Here is a 15,357-nt window from a genome sequence, read left to right as displayed (position 1 = left end):
TACTGGAGCAGTTGCAGAGATATAGTTTGTACCTGCACTCGCTACTGGAATCTACCAGGTTCTTGAACCATCCTATGGAACACTTGCCAGGTCAGAAATGCAGGGTCTGTTATGTAGGACTAAAAGTAAAGCTCCAAAATAAGCTGGCAGCTAGAAAATGCCAAGATGTAGCAGGGCTCTGAAGAGACATTTAGAAAATGCAAAGAGGCAGAGATCTCTTTCTCATCAAGGTGGCCTGTATAGGGTCTATTAGAAGGGCAAGCTAGCCATCAACACTGTATGAAACAGCCTTAGGGGAAAGAATAGGACTCAAAGGGGTTTTAACAGTCCTTGCTAGTCAAGAATGAGTCCAGCGTAGTCCCCAAGAAGATGTTGAGAGCAGCAGAAGAACCAACCAGGGTACCCAGCTGCAGGAAAAGATAATCTAGTTATCACTCATGCAAAGAGTTAATACTTAAAAAAAAAATTTTCCCCACTGCACATCAAAAAAATGTGCTCCTGTCCTAGCTAAATACTATCCATAAACTGTAAATCAAAATAAGGAAATAATTATAAGAAAAAAAAAAGCATTCTTGCTATAGCAGCTCTATGCTCAGTTATTTCACACAATAGCTATTATAAACATGTTACTGCAGCGCAATGTTTAATGGAAAAAATAAAATCTTTGCACTAGATATAATTTCAAGAAGAACCCTACAAGCTTCACTGAATTTTTAGGTATTTCTTTTATACTTTTTATTCCGCTACGTTAATGATAATCTACCTCAGCCCACTAGCAGTTTGAGACAGAGAAAAAGAACTTGCTTTTTACTCTCAGTTGGTAGGTGAAAATAATAAAGTTTGAATGATGATTGTATTGATAGGGTGGAGAAATGGAAAGAAACATCTATGTGAAATTTAGGAGATTTCTTTGCTCACATTAGTGACAAGTTTAACCAACATCCTATTACATACAAAATCCCCACTATTTTAAAAGAACATTAAAGGTGCAAAGTCAAAGACAAAATAGTTAGAAAATGTCAATTAAGATTGTTTAATTTTGCCCCAGTGTATGTGCAGTATGATACATACTTTAATTATACAATCACATACACTATTTCTACCCTATTACTCCTGCCTCATTCAAAGCACAGGACGACAGTGCTCAGGAATGAGGTAGCTGTTCAATATTTCCTCATCATTCAGTGTGTAGCCCTTAGGCTTTATTCACTGCACACCGTCCAAACCATACACTGAAATAAAGAATTGTTAATTGCTTCATGGACTTTTTAATGGTGCTCATCTCTGTAATATTTGGGCACTTCATAAATGTTAATGAATACATCTTCACACCTCTTCTGTGAGAAAGAAAATTATTATTATCCCCATTTTACAAATCGAAGCATGGAGAAATTAAAACCATAATGTCCAGAAGTATCCACTAATTTTGGGTGCCTATCCTGAGAGACTTAAGGCCTGATTTTTCAAAATACTTCGCATTTTTATATTGTTACCATGATGCTAGCAGAGCAGGTGCCAGCTCATGCCCAGACTCCTAGGACTCACTAAACACTGACAAATGCATAGCTGGAAACCAATCTGGCTCATCTGTGGGTTAGTATTGTTAAAATAGGTATTAGATTTATAAGAATGTGTTTAGATTTTATGGAATACTTGTAGGATGCTATATGTATTAATCTCACTTTTAACATCTGTACCCCATGTTACAGTAAAAGCTGTTTTATCCGGCACTTCACCAACTGGAAAGCTCTATAAATTGGCATTTCTGATCTTCATTGAAATTCCGGTTTATAGTCCGGTTGGCGCAGGTCTGGCAGGGGTTGGGGCGCGGGAGAGGGTATGGAGCGCAGGCTCTGGAAGGGAGTTTGAGTACGGGAAGGGGCTTGGAGCACCGGCTTGGGGCGCGGGAGCCAATGGGAGCTGCGGGGGCGGCACTTGCGGGCGGAGGCAGCGTGGAGAGCCACCTACCCACGCCTCCGCCTAGGAGCAGCCGGGACAGGTTGCCACTTGCGGGGAGCTGCCCAAGGTGAACATCCCTGGATCCGGCACCCCGAGCCCACTACCGTGCCCCAACCCACTGTCCTGAGCCCCTCCCGCACCCAAACTCCCTCCCAGAGGCTGCGCCTTGCACCTCCTCCCGCACCCCAGCCCTGCACCCAAACACTCTCCCTATTAGTTAACCGGTATTTTTCACTTACCAGCACCCCCCATCCTCCACATGCCAGATAAAACAGCTTTTACTGTATAAAGTTATAGTAGGTGTTTGAATGGTAATCCTTGGTAATTGTGTAAGTCATCAAACAGAAAAGGAACATTAATTAAATGTAGAAATGCTGGCTTCCTACAGAAGGTGTTAGGTCTGGCCCACCAAGAAGGCCCACTGAAACTAAATGAGCCATTGTGAAACATCGAAGAACAAGAACTCTGTCGATTGCTCCTCCCAACACCCATGTAGAGAAGATGTGTAGGTGGACATGTCCCATCAACCTGAACTCTGGGGGGAAGGGAATAAAAATCACTGATAAGAAAGAACTGTACCTCTAAGCTGCTTAGCTACTGTAAGGTGCAAAGACTTCTAAGCATAAACAAAAGTTCCCCTGGGCTTGGCCTGGGTTAGCCCTAAAGTACATATATACCTTGCATATTACAGCAGCTTCTATTACCCTTTCGGAACATAAGACTGCAACTAATTTGTGCATGCACGTTTACCTGCTTTAACCTTATAAATAACTCATTGCTTTTTCCTAGTTAATAAATCCTTAGATAGTTTATTATAGGATTGGCTACAACCGTTGTCTTTGGTGAGAGATCTAGGGTGCAACTGACTGGGCGTAAGTGACTGGTCCACTGGGAAAACCAAACTTGCTAATATAAACGAGGCTTCATTTTCTTAAACCACAAGATCTCTCTGCCTGTCCTATTAAATTTCCCTGTCCCCTCAGTGACCCTCCCTGCTGTCCACTCTCCCTGCTCCCCTCATATTGTCTCCTTTCTCTCTTGCGTGTGTGTGAGATTGATATACACACATACACACACATCTGATCCATGAAGTCAGTGAAAGCTGGCTTTGACCCTAAGTGTTCCCACTGGGTCACAATGCGCTTGAGATAAAGCAGTAGCGTCCACTCTCCTCTAATCTTTATTGTTTGTTACAAAGATGGCCCTGACCTGTTTGAACAGTACAATAGGACTGATCATTTATACATATATACCAATCTGGTGTTCATGGCTGCAAGGTGCTTGCTTTGTATCTGGATTTGCAGGAAGTGCCCCAGACTGTTTTACGTATGATTTCAAAAGGTGGAACTTTTGAAGCTTGTGAAGTCCCATATCATCATTTCTCTTTGTCTATGTCATTCTGGGGCACTTCAGACTTCAAGCTAGGAAGCAAGCACAACCCATGAACACATGATCACTTGTTCTGTTCTGGAAGGGACTAAAGAAACAATTTGAGATGAAAGATTTATTTAAAATTATTAAGCTCATAGAAGTGGGGAAAGAAGACACTGCAATACTACTCAAATGGTTATGGTTGTTGTAACTCTTTCCACTCAAGTGGGGATCTTGCACAAAGCCATTGCAAAGCTAACCCAAGTAGCTGGGTCTCAAAGCCTGAGAAAGAAAGAAAGTGCGGGGGGTTAGGGGGTGGGAAAGGTAGGGAGGAGAGAATGGATGAGGCCGAGATAGGGAATGGGGGATGTGCCACATCTATGATGACATCTCAGCACGCAAATTTAATTTTGTGCATATTTTCCAGCATTTCTGTACTTCACACAGTCTTTAAATAGCAATTTATTTTCATTGACAATGAAAGTTGTAAGGTGTTTAGAGGCCATTTTCAGGTCAACCCAATCTCACATCTGAACTTTAATTACCCACCACATCATTTGAAAAAGGATACTTACCATTGGCTGAATTGGTGATCCTGGAAACATGAACTGCATCTGCTGGGCAAGCATTGCTGCTGCAGTTTTCTGTTGGATTAAGTTGTTCCTGCCATTAATTTCTAGTTGAGTTTTTAAATGTGTTGGTGGATGAAGATACTTGCAGTTCTCTCTTGTACAACGACCCTGCAAAAAATTATATCAGTTGCTTTATAGCTTTGAATGGCAGTTTGGTGTCTCAAAGCAAAATATTACACCATCAATTAAGCAATAAAAATTGAGTTGCAAGGCATTTCCTTGGAATTAAGTGACTAGATAGGAGGAGATGACAGTTTACAGCTGTGCCTCAGGCCAGTAACTGTAGTTGGTCACTAATGTTATCAACTGAAAATTAAAAAAAACAGGCTAATTTTAGAAAATGATTGATGGTATGTTAATTGGTAAATATAGGACATTGCTACAGAATTAATACCCTGAATATTAGCCAGACTGCTTGAATTTCCTCTCAAGATATCCTGATCATGGCCTCTGATGTTACCACAATGTAAATGTTAATAATTAATATTAATAGATTTAACATTTTAATTTAAAATAAAACATAGCTTTTAAACACTGAATATTAAATGTATGTTTGCAGAACTACAAGTCTTAACATTAGTAATTTTTTGTGTGCTTCCACTTCATTGTATTGTTGCTCCTTTTCGACTTGAACAGCTAGTCGAATTTGGGGGTTCCAGTTGGATGTAGGATTTGGTGATAGGTATTTCTTTGATGCAGTTTTGTTTCTTTACAAAGAATATACAAAGTCCTATGTCTCTGAAACAGGAGGAAACAATAGCAGGAAACAGATTTTTTTTCTTCACAATTAGGATTGGAATGATTAGATTTTTATTGGTAAATGTCAATAAATGTCAATTTCACCATACACATACAAATGCTGGAAAAAATATTTCCATAGATCATCACAGAAATTTACAGATAGTCAAAGAAAGAAAAATGCTGCTTGAGAACTTCTTAGAGTTTGATTTAAGGATATTTATTTTGTATATTTGGGCATATAATGTTGATAATTCGTGTTTCAATGGTTGTAAAGCTTTAACTTTTTGAATCTCAATGTCATTAAATAATTATTGTCCAACTCCCCCCATATCTTTGTACAACTGAAAATTTAAAATCAATAAAAAGGGGGAAAAAAAAAGCTTTAAACTAAACATTGATATTATCCGTCAAAATTATAAAAAATAAAAAAAATAAAAAACGAATTCTGCAAGCCTACTCACAGAACCAAGAACACTCTTTTCAGCCTGAAACCCAACCCTAAAACCTCTTCTCAGGTTTCTTCTGGTGTCAGCCACAGTGCTTTCAGCTAACCTTTCAGGTTTTCTCTCTCAGATCTGGTTGACACTACAAAGTCAGGATGATGCAAAGTAGCTTAAGTTGACCTAACTATGGAAGTGTCTACACTTAAATTTAGCTCCTGCCATTGTAACTGCCTCACTACGCCGACTTAATAACTCCACCTCCCCCAAGTGGCATAGAGTCAAGGGTCAATGTAGTTATATTGATGCAGTGTCAGTGGAAATACTGCGTTGCTTATGTCGACTGTTACCGGCTTTCAGGAGCCGCCCCACAATGCCTCACACTGACAATACAATTGATACAAGTGCTCCTGGTGAGGGCATGCACCGCTGACACAAGGAGCAAAAAGCAGACACACACACAAGCGATGTAATTACGAGGCGGCTGTATGCTGATGTAAGTTAGGTTGATTTAATTTTGTAGATGTCCTCAGTTTTTTCCTCTCTTCTGCCTTCCCCTCATACATACACACCCACCTAAAACAATAGTTAATAAAAGCTCTGGGATGGGTTTGAATACTCCTTTTGTATTAGGTGGGGGCTTATGCATAGAGTTATGTTAACTGAGATGAGTTTACACCTATCATTCTAAATGGGGTTTTACCTCCCAGAACAAGATTTCACCCAGCTCATAAAAGAACGTTTATAATTATTACAGCTTTATGTAGTGTTGTTATTACCATCTCGATCCAAGGATATTAGACAAGGTGGGTGAGGTAATATTTTTTATTGGGCCAACTTCTGTTGGTGAGAGGGATGAGCTTTTGAGCTACACAGAGCTCTTCTTCAGGTCTGGGAAAGTGTTATAGCTAGAACAAGATCAAACAGATAGTTTAGCATAAGTACTTAGCACAGATTCTAAGGGACCATTCAAGGTGGAGCGGCCAGTTAACACGGCTATAGTGTTTTTGTCTTATCATTTTCCTGTGTGAGTTCATTCTAGAGCAGGGGTGGCCAACCTGAGCCTGAGGAGCCAGAATTTACCAATTCTGCCAAAGAGCCACAGTAATATGTCAGCAGCCCCCCCCATCAGCTCCCCCCCCCCCCCGCTCCCAGTGTGCAGCCCCATCGATCAGGGCCTTCCCCCTCCCCACCTCCCGATCAGCTGTTTCGTGGCGTGCAGGAGGCTGGGGGTGTGTGTGGAGGGAGAGGAGCGAGGGCATAGCAGGCTCAGGGGAGGGGCCAGGAAGGGGTGGACTGGGGGCAGGGCCTGTAGCAGAGCCAGGGGTTGAGCAGTGAGCACCCTCCAGCATATTGGAAAGTTGGCGCTTGTAGCTCCAGCCCCAGAGTCTGTGTCTATACAAGGAGCCGCATATTAACTTCTGAAGAGCCGCATGTGGCTCCGGAGCCACAGGTTGGCCACCCCTGTTCTAGAGCATAGTGATTATATCTCCATTGTTACAATGATCAACACCTCCCTAGAACACACCTTTCAAGATCCACTACTACACATGCCTATCACAACATGTGGTGTACCTCATCCACTGCACTAAATGCCCCAATAATAACTATGTGGGTGAAACCATACAATCACTATGCTCTCAAATGAACTCACACAGGAAAATGATAAAAGACAAAAACACCCTATCACCTATGGGTGAACACTTTTCACAAAACAATTTTATATCTGAACTATCAGTCCTCATCCTCAAAGAAAACTTGCACAACACTTTCAAAAGATGAACCTGGGAGCTTAAATTCATAACCGTGCTAGATATTCAAAATCATGGTTTTAATAAACACACTGGATTATAACTATCTGTAACCCACTAACCCCCATTTTTTTGTCCTATGACTACAGGAGTATTAACAGGCCACTCCACCTTGGATTGTGCCTTAAAATATGTGCTAACTACTTATGCTGAACCACCTGTTCCATCTTGTATTTGGTTGTGGCACTCTGAGTACCTTTCCCAGACCTAAGGAAGCGCTCTGAGTAGTGGGAAGGCTTGTCTCTCTCATGACAGAAGTTGGTCCAATAAAAGATATTACTGCACTCACCCTGTCTTTTTATTACAGTTGACACTACACTGTGCCAAATTCTGCTCTCAGACGAGTGTAAATCCAAAGTAATTCCACTGAAGTTACCTCAGATTTACACTGGTGTAGCACAGCACACTATTTGGCAGAGAATATTTGGAGACCAAAATTAATAACTATAAGCTGCGTTGATTCAGAAGGCATATAGCTAAAAATATACAGAAAGGATAAATCAACATCAGCCTAAAACAGAAATTGTCTTATTTTCTTTTATCTCCATCCTTTCATATTATAGAACATAGGAGAAATTTTTATGTTACTAAAACAAAAAGAATTGAACAGTGTGATATTCTTGTTAAAAATATGTAGTAGCAAAGTTAAAAAGTCAAGACTGTATTTAGTAATTAAACCAGGCATAATAAACATAGATTTTTAAACATTAATTTTAAAATTATTTTTTGCAGTGACCCAGCCACTCCCAGTCTTTATTCAGACCTAATTTGATGGTGTCAAGTTTGCAAATTAATTCGTGATATATGCCATCATGTGCCAGCAATGCCTCTCTGCCATGTAAACTGGACAAACCGGACAGTCTCTACGCAAACTGTTGAGAATGGGCCACATCTACCATGACTGAATTGGCTTCGTTAGCACTGACCCCCTCCTCGGTAAGGCAACTTCTATCTTTTCATGTGCTGTGTATTTATACCTGCCTACTGTATTTTCCACTCCATGCATCTGATGAAGTGGGTTATAGCCCATGAAACCTTATGCCCAAATAAATCTGTTCGTTTCTAAGGTGCCACAAGGACTTCTCGTTGTTTTTACCTGTAGATGATTGAAAAATTAGAAAAATAGATAAATTGAGAAATTAGGGAAAAAAAACAAAACAAAACAACTTTCCATTGCTTAGTTATAAGGTCCTTATGATTCTTCCCCAGAGACATACACAGCTGGAAAAATCCATTAAAATACAGAGGTAAAGAAGGGACATTAATAGAGTAATGTAGGTGTTTATCAAAAATCACCACAGGGAATAAATACTAGCTACAGGAATATCTTTCAAGGCCAAGATAAGCTCATTAAGATCCCCATGAAAGAACACATTTTTAACCTTTTACCTCTCTATAAAACCCTTGATAGTTGTGGAATCTTGGAAAGTCAGTATTAACACTATATCTTTGCATGCTATTCAAACTTTGAGACACTACTGCCCTCCTCCGACCTGGGACAGACATTGATTCTCGGCTTACTGTGTCTCTTACTCATAGACTTTACTTCCTTCTCAGCTTCCACTCTCAAGAGTCCCCTGCTAAATTCTTAAAAAGTCTCGAGTATGTTAAATAAAACATTATTGTTCAGAACATTTCCTTACAGATCTGAAAAAACTGACTCCCCCTGCCCGAAAAAAATCTTTCCTGACCAAATCGATCACAGAAATAGAAATGGCTTTTGAATGAGGTGCCTCTGAAGCAGACTCAGGGTATGTCTACACTACGGGATTAATCCGAATTTATATAATTCGGATTTGAAAAACAGGTTGTATAAAGTCGAAATGTATGCGGCCACACTAAGCACATTAATTCGGTGGTGTGCGTCCAAGTACCGGGGCTAGCGTCGATTTCTGCACCGTTGCACTGTGGGTAGCTATCCCATAGCTATCCCATAGTTCCCGCAGTCTCCCGCGCCCATTGGGATTGTGGGTTAAGGTCCCAGTGCCTGATGGGACAAAAAACATCGTCGCAGGTGGTTCTGGGTACAGCCTCACCTCCTCCCTCCCTCCTCCCTCCCTGCATGAAAGCAACGGACGGCAGACAACCATTTTCGCGCCTTTTTTCCTGGGTGGGTGAACACTGCAGACTCCATACCACGGCAAGCATGGAGCCCGCTCAGCTCAAGACAGCAGTCATGAACATTGTAAACACCTCGCGCATTCTCGTGGAGTTTATGCTCAGCCAGGACCAGAAAAACGAGGCGAGGAGGCAGCGGCGGCGGCAGCGCAGCGACAAGCATGATGAGGACATGGACACGGACACGGATACAGAATTCTGTGAAACCACGGGCCCCGGTGCTTTGGAGATCATGTTGTTAATGGGGCAGATTCTATCCATGGAACGCCGATTCTGGGCAAGGGAAACAAGCACAGACTGGTGGGACCGCATAGTGTTGCAGGTGTGGGACGATTCCCAGTGGCTGCGGAACTTTCGCATGCGTAAGGGCACTTTCATGGAACTTTGTGACTTGCTGTCCCCTGCCCTGAAACGCCAGAATACCAAGATGAGAGCAGCCCTCACAGTTGAGAAGCGCGTGGCGATAGCCCTGTGGAAGCTTGCAACGCCAGACAGCTACCGGTCAGTCGGGAATCAATTTGGAGTGGGCAAATCTACGGTGGGGGCTGCTGTGATGCAAGTAGCCAAAGCAATCACTCAGGTGCTGCTACGAAAGTTAGTGACTCTGGGAAATGTGCAGGCTATAGTGGATGGTTTTGCTGCAATGGGATTCCCTAACTGTGGTGGGGCGATAGACGGAACCCATATCCCTATCTTGGCACCGGAGCACCAAGCCACCGAGTACATAAACCGCAAGGGGTACTTTTCAATGGTGCTGCAAGCACTTGTGGATCACAAGGGACGTTTCACTAACATCAACGCGGGCTGGGCGGGAAGGGTTCATGACGCTCGCGTCTTCAGGAACACTACTCTGTTTAAAGGGCTGCAGCAAGGGACTTACTTTCCGGACCAGAAAATAACCGTTGGGGATGTTGAAATGCCAATAGTTATTCTTGGGGACCCCGCCTACCCCTTAATGCCATGGCTCATGAAGCCGTACACAGGCAGCCTGGACAGGAGTCAGGAGCTGTTTAACTACAGGCTAAGCAAGTGCAGAATGGTGGTAGAATGTGCATTTGGCCGTTTAAAAGGTCGCTGGCGATCATTATTGACTCGCTCTGACCTCAGCCAAAGAAATCTCCCCATTGTTATTTCTGCTTGCTGTGTGCTCCACAATCTCTGTGAAAGTAAGGGGGAGACCTTTATGGCGGGGTGGGAGGCTGAGGCAAATCGCCTGGCTGCTGATTACGCGCAGCCAGACACCAGGGCGATTAGAAGAGCACACCAGGAAGCGCTGTGCATCAGAGAAGCTTTAAAAACCAGTTTCATGACTGGCCAGGCTACAGTGTGAAATATCTGTTTGTTTCTCCTTCATGAAAACCCGCCCCCTTTATTGACTCATTTTCTGTAAGGAACCCACCCTCCCCCTTCCCCCAGCTTTCTTTCAAACCAAATAAAGTCACTATCATTTAAAAATCATTTATTCTTTATTAATAGATTAGAAAAAGAGGGAGGGAACCCGGGTGGTATTTGGGAGGAGGATTGCTGGGAAGGAAAAAGCCACAAAGAAAAGGTTAAAAAAATGACAGCCTTTTGCTTGGGCTGTCTACTGGGGTGGAATGGGAAGGTGTACGGAGCCTCCCCCCCCCCCGTGTTCTTACACGTCTGGGTGAGGAGGATACGGAACATGGGGAGGGGGGAGGGTGGAACAGGGGCTGAAGCGGCAGTCTGTTTTCCAGCAGCCGTTCCTGAAGCTCCACCAGACGCCGGAGCATGTCTGTTTGATCACGCAGCAGCCCCAGCGTTGCATCCTTGCTCCTCTGGTCTTCCTGCCGCCACCTCTCATCTCGAGCGTCCCTCCTGTCCTCACGTTGGTCCCTCCTGTCCTCACGTTGGTCCCTCCTGTCCTCACATTCACTGGCTTCTTTCCTATACTTTGAAACTGTTTCCTTCCACTCATTCAGATTAGCTCTGTCACTGCGGCTGGATTCCATAATTTCAGAAAACATCTCGTCTCGCGTTCTCTTCTTACGACGCCTTATCTGTGATAACCTTCGGGATGGAGGAGGGATGCTTGAGGAATTTGCAGCTGCTGTAGGGAGGGGAAACAAGAGAGAATTGTTTAAAAAGCTACATTTTGCAGAACAATGCTTATACTCTTTCACGGTGACCAACACTATTCACACTACATAGCACATGTGATTTCTGTGCAAGGTCGCATTTTGCCTCTTAATGCTGAGTGCCTGTGGCTTTGCTGCTAGAGATCACAGGTCTGGGCAACAGAATTCGGCTTGCATGCGGCCATGGTAAGCCATTGTCTTCCAGCTTCTGCGCCCTCCTTTCCCACATACCAAGCATAGCCTGTAGAGTGCTGCGGTTTTTCTGTTAACATTCAGCAGCAGCAGCAGAAAACAAACTAACCACCCCCCCTCTCGCCATGAATTCTCTGGGATGATCGCTGTACCCCTCCCCCCCACCGCGTGGCTGGTATCAGGGAAGATCCCTGCAGGCACCAAACTAACCCCCCCCCCCGCCGCCCCCCTCCCGCCATGAATTCTCTGGGATGATCACAGTACCCCTCCCCCCACCGCGTGGCTGGTAACAGGGAAGATCCCTGCTAGCCAAACGCGAAAAACTCAGGGCCAATTTCCCATCTGCGCTTGGCTAACTGCAGGGAAGGATTTATTTTCCGCCACAGGCAAACAGCCCAGTAGGAACGGCCACCTCTGTCCCCTTAATTAAGTTCCCGTATTTCAACCAGGTTACCAGGAGTGATATCACTCTCCTGAGGATTACACAACAAGATAAAGAACGGATGTTGCTTGAATGCCAGCAAACACCGGGACCATACACTGCCAGGCTTTGTCAGGCAATGATACCAGATTACTTGCTGCAAGCATGGCGTGGTCAAGTGTCCTACCATGGAGGAGGGAATAAGGATGCACTGCCCAGAAACCTTCTGGCAAGGCTTTCGGAGTACCTCCAGGAGAGCTTCATGGAGATGTCCCTGGAGGATTTCCGCTCCATCCCCAGACACGTTAACAGACTTTTCCAGTAGCTGAACTGACCGCGAATGCATCCCAAGTCCTCAGGGCAAAGTAATCATTAAAAACCGTTTGCTTTTAAAACAAGTTTTATATTTTAAAAGGTAAACTCACCTGAGGTCCCTTCCATGGGGTCAGAGTCTTGGGTACTGGCTTGGGAGGCTTGGGAGGGTACTTCAGTCAGGGTGAGAAAAAGATCCTGGCTGTTGGGGAGAATGGAGTGCTGTGTGCTCTCTGCAAGCTCATCCTCATCCTCCTCCTCTCCCCCATCGGCAGAATCCTCAGGCGTCGCTGATGAGACTATCCCCGACCCAGAATCCACGATCACAGGTGGGATAGTGGTGGCAGCCCCCCCTAGAATTGCATGCAGCTCGGCGTAGAAGCGGCATGTCCGCGGCTCTGACCCGGAGCGACCGTTTGCCTCCTTTGTTTTTTGATACGCTTGTCTGAGCTCCTTGACTTTCACGCGGCACTGCTCAGAGTCCCTATTGTGGCCTCTCTCCATCATGCCCTTGGAGATTTTTTCAAAAGTTTTTGCATTTCGTCTTTTAGAACGAAGTTCTGCAAGCACTGAATCCTCTCCCCATACAGCGATCAGATCCAGTACCTCCCTCACGGTCCATGCTGGTGCTCTTTTTCGATTATCAGCCTGCATGGTTACCTGTGCTGATGAGCTATCTGTGGTTACCTGTGCTCTCCACGCTGGGCAAACAGGAAATGAAATTCAAATGTTCGCGGGGCTTTTCCTGTCTACCTGGCCAGTGCATCCGAGTTTAGATTGCTGTCCAGAGCGGTCACAATGATGCACTGTGGGATAGCTCCCGGAGGCCAATACCATCGAATTGCGGCCACACAATCCCTAATTCGAAATGTTAAAATCGATTTTGGCGCTACTCCGCTCGTCGGGGTGGAGTACAGAAATCGATTTAAAGGGCCCTTTACATCGAAATAAATAGCGTCGTTGTGAGGACAGTTACAGGGTAAATTCGAATTAAAGCTGATAAATCCGAATTAAAGTCGTAGTGTAGACCAGGCCTCAGAGTAGCACACAGCTGTAGAGGGCTTCAAATGATGGTCTTAGAAATTACACTCCCTCTTTTACTTATTTTCCCTTCCCAGATCACAAACAGTACTGCAAAGGCCTGCTTTTTAAGATGTGGTCCATGCAAATTTTGCATCCTATCACTCATGTGCATGAAGAGAGTTGACACGCACAAACTTGATTTGAGCACAAATGGCTTCTGCATGTATAGATTTGATCACTTACACAGGACAACGTTAGTGCACTAAAACTGCATGCATTCAAATGGAAGCCAGGTCAATGTATCTCTTTAAAAATTCTGTCCCAAGAGTTTAAAATTCCTTATTCTTTCCAAATAAAATTTTATATAAGTAGCCAATTATTACTACTACTGCTACTACAGGTATTTGAGATGTCATCAAGTAATATCTGGGCACACTGTAGGTTTAAAGGAATAAATGCATGCTATCAGCAATCCCAGCAGTACTGAACTGGTTAACTGTAAAGGACAGATGTGGAAACCAGTAGGAAAATGTCAAAGGAAATTTCAGAACTGGTAGTTAGTGGAATGCCTGGAATGACAAAGAAAGGCTCTCAGAACTCCCATACAATGCTTTTGATAATTGTCACCAGAGTGGTGTCTTCCCACACTTGACCTACTGCAGGCTGCAGCTTACCAACCGCAATAGATCCCTTATTCAGCCATATCATGCCACTGGTTTTAAGCAGATTTCCACATTAAGAACAATGGGTAGTTTGCCTAAAAATCAATGGCACAAGACAGCCCAGTGTTCTTACAATGCTTTTTAAATGTAGCGTACTTTGTAAGTGCTTAGAATTATTACTTTAAAATAGGTTAAGTGAAACTAGTGCAGAAATTTAAAAAAAATCTATAGCTGTGTACAGTAAGATTTAAAATCCACATATCCTGTGCACTCTTTTGCCATTCCTGCATTATGTAAAATTTGGGAAGGCAGCAATCTTGTTTAACTACAGTATCAGTCTCCAAAGTAACAGGGCATTAACACTGCACATCAATATATTTATGTTCCAGACAAAGAGCTGGTACAGGGAGGAGGGTCAATCACTCCATGGTTGAAGATAATGTTGAGATCACAGCTCTGATACCAATTAAAGCAGTTTCCCTCAAATTATTTGTGATTGGGTGATCAGCCAGTCTCTTTCCTTCCCAATCACAGGATTACATGAAATATTCCAATACAATTCTAGATGAAACAGCTTGTTACATTTAACACTCAAATGACAAATTTAGGTGAAAATAACATTATTTCACAGGATTAAACATACAACTCCTAACCTATGAGATGTGTGTGACATCTCTTCAAGTATACCTAAACTGCAATTAAAAACCCATGGCTGGCCCACGCCAGCTGACTCCAGCTAATGGGACTCAGGCTAAGGGACTGTTTAATTATGGCCACAGACATTCGGGCTCATGCTCTAGGATCCTGGGAGGTGGAAGGGTCCCAGAATTCAGACTGCAGCCCAAGGCCGAACATCTATACTGCAGTTCAACAGCCCCTTAGACATGGGCCAGCTGCAAGTGTCTAACTGCACTGCAGACATACCTTTAGACCTTAAACCATACCTAGTGGTTTCCAAACTTTTTTGATTGCGCACCCCTACCAGTAAAACAACTTTGAGCACGCATCCCCTGCCGCGCCGAAGCAAAATAAAATAAAATAAAAAACTCAGACTCCCACCCAAACTGCCAAAACAAACAAACAAACAAACAAAAAGTCGCTCGGACTCCCACCCGAACTGCCGAAGGGGAGGGGGGGGGGGACCACAAAACGCTTCTCTGCCGCGCACTGCCAAGGATCCTCTTGCACACCCCACTTTGGAGACCACTGCTTTAGACAGCAAGGCTGTTTAACCTAGGGTATTTTAGGTATTTGAGGACTTATTCAATAGCACCATGCCTTCTGTGGGGTTTAGCCACACACTCCTATTCACACATGCCCACAGCTACCTGCTGGAGTTAAAAACAAGTTGAGAATGCTGGGACAGAGGCATCAATCTAGAAATAAAAAATTACCCCCCCCCAAAAAAGTTAATGGTTGTTGTGACTCTTGTGGTGTCATTTAGCCTCAGGAAGCTGGTATAGTAAAAGCGGTGTTATCCAGGCCTGTACCAACCAGAATGCTCTATAAACCGGCATTTCTAATCTTCATAGAAATTCCGGTTTATAGTCCGGTTGGTGCGGGGCCAGCAGGCTCC

The 15,357-nt window shown here is 43.8% G+C and overlaps 2 protein-coding genes across 12 annotated transcripts in view; both read right to left on the bottom strand.

Moving 5' to 3' along the window:
• MBNL2 (muscleblind like splicing regulator 2) overlaps positions 1-15,357 on the bottom strand; it is a 158,712-nt gene that overhangs the window by 46,774 nt on the left and 96,581 nt on the right. For all 11 annotated transcript variants that reach the window (XM_054012359.1, XM_054012284.1, XM_054012319.1 and 8 more), the window contains one exon: positions 3,906-4,070. In XM_054012359.1, the coding sequence (XP_053868334.1) occupies positions 3,906-3,959 (54 nt within the window). In that variant the 5' untranslated portion in view covers positions 3,960-4,070. The remainder of the gene's footprint in view (positions 1-3,905; positions 4,071-15,357) is intronic.
• Positions 10,342-12,857, bottom strand: LOC128828050 (SRRM2 protein homolog rsr-2-like). Its single transcript, XM_054012373.1, has 2 exons — positions 12,210-12,857; positions 10,342-11,143 (listed from the first exon to the last, which is right to left on the bottom strand). Exons 1-2 carry the CDS (start codon positions 12,748-12,750, stop codon positions 10,626-10,628), a joined length of 1,059 nt encoding a protein of 352 aa, XP_053868348.1. The 5' UTR covers positions 12,751-12,857; the 3' UTR covers positions 10,342-10,625.

This window comes from Malaclemys terrapin, chromosome 1 (assembly GCF_027887155.1).
Source record: "Malaclemys terrapin pileata isolate rMalTer1 chromosome 1, rMalTer1.hap1, whole genome shotgun sequence".
Lineage (NCBI taxonomy): Eukaryota > Metazoa > Chordata > Testudines > Emydidae > Malaclemys > Malaclemys terrapin.
The sequence above is the reverse complement of the archived record's forward strand: the minus strand, read 5'-3'. Positions and strand labels throughout refer to the sequence as shown.

Excerpts from the sequence above, each read along its gene's own strand:
- LOC128828050 (XM_054012373.1), bottom strand. The coding sequence starts at position 12,750 with ATGCAGGCTGATAATCGAAAAAGAGCACCAGCATGGACCGTGAGGGAG. Across the intron at positions 11,144-12,209 it reads CCCCATGGAAGGGACCTCAG|CAGCTGCAAATTCCTCAAGC; the intron begins GTGAGTTTACCT and ends CCCTCCCTACAG.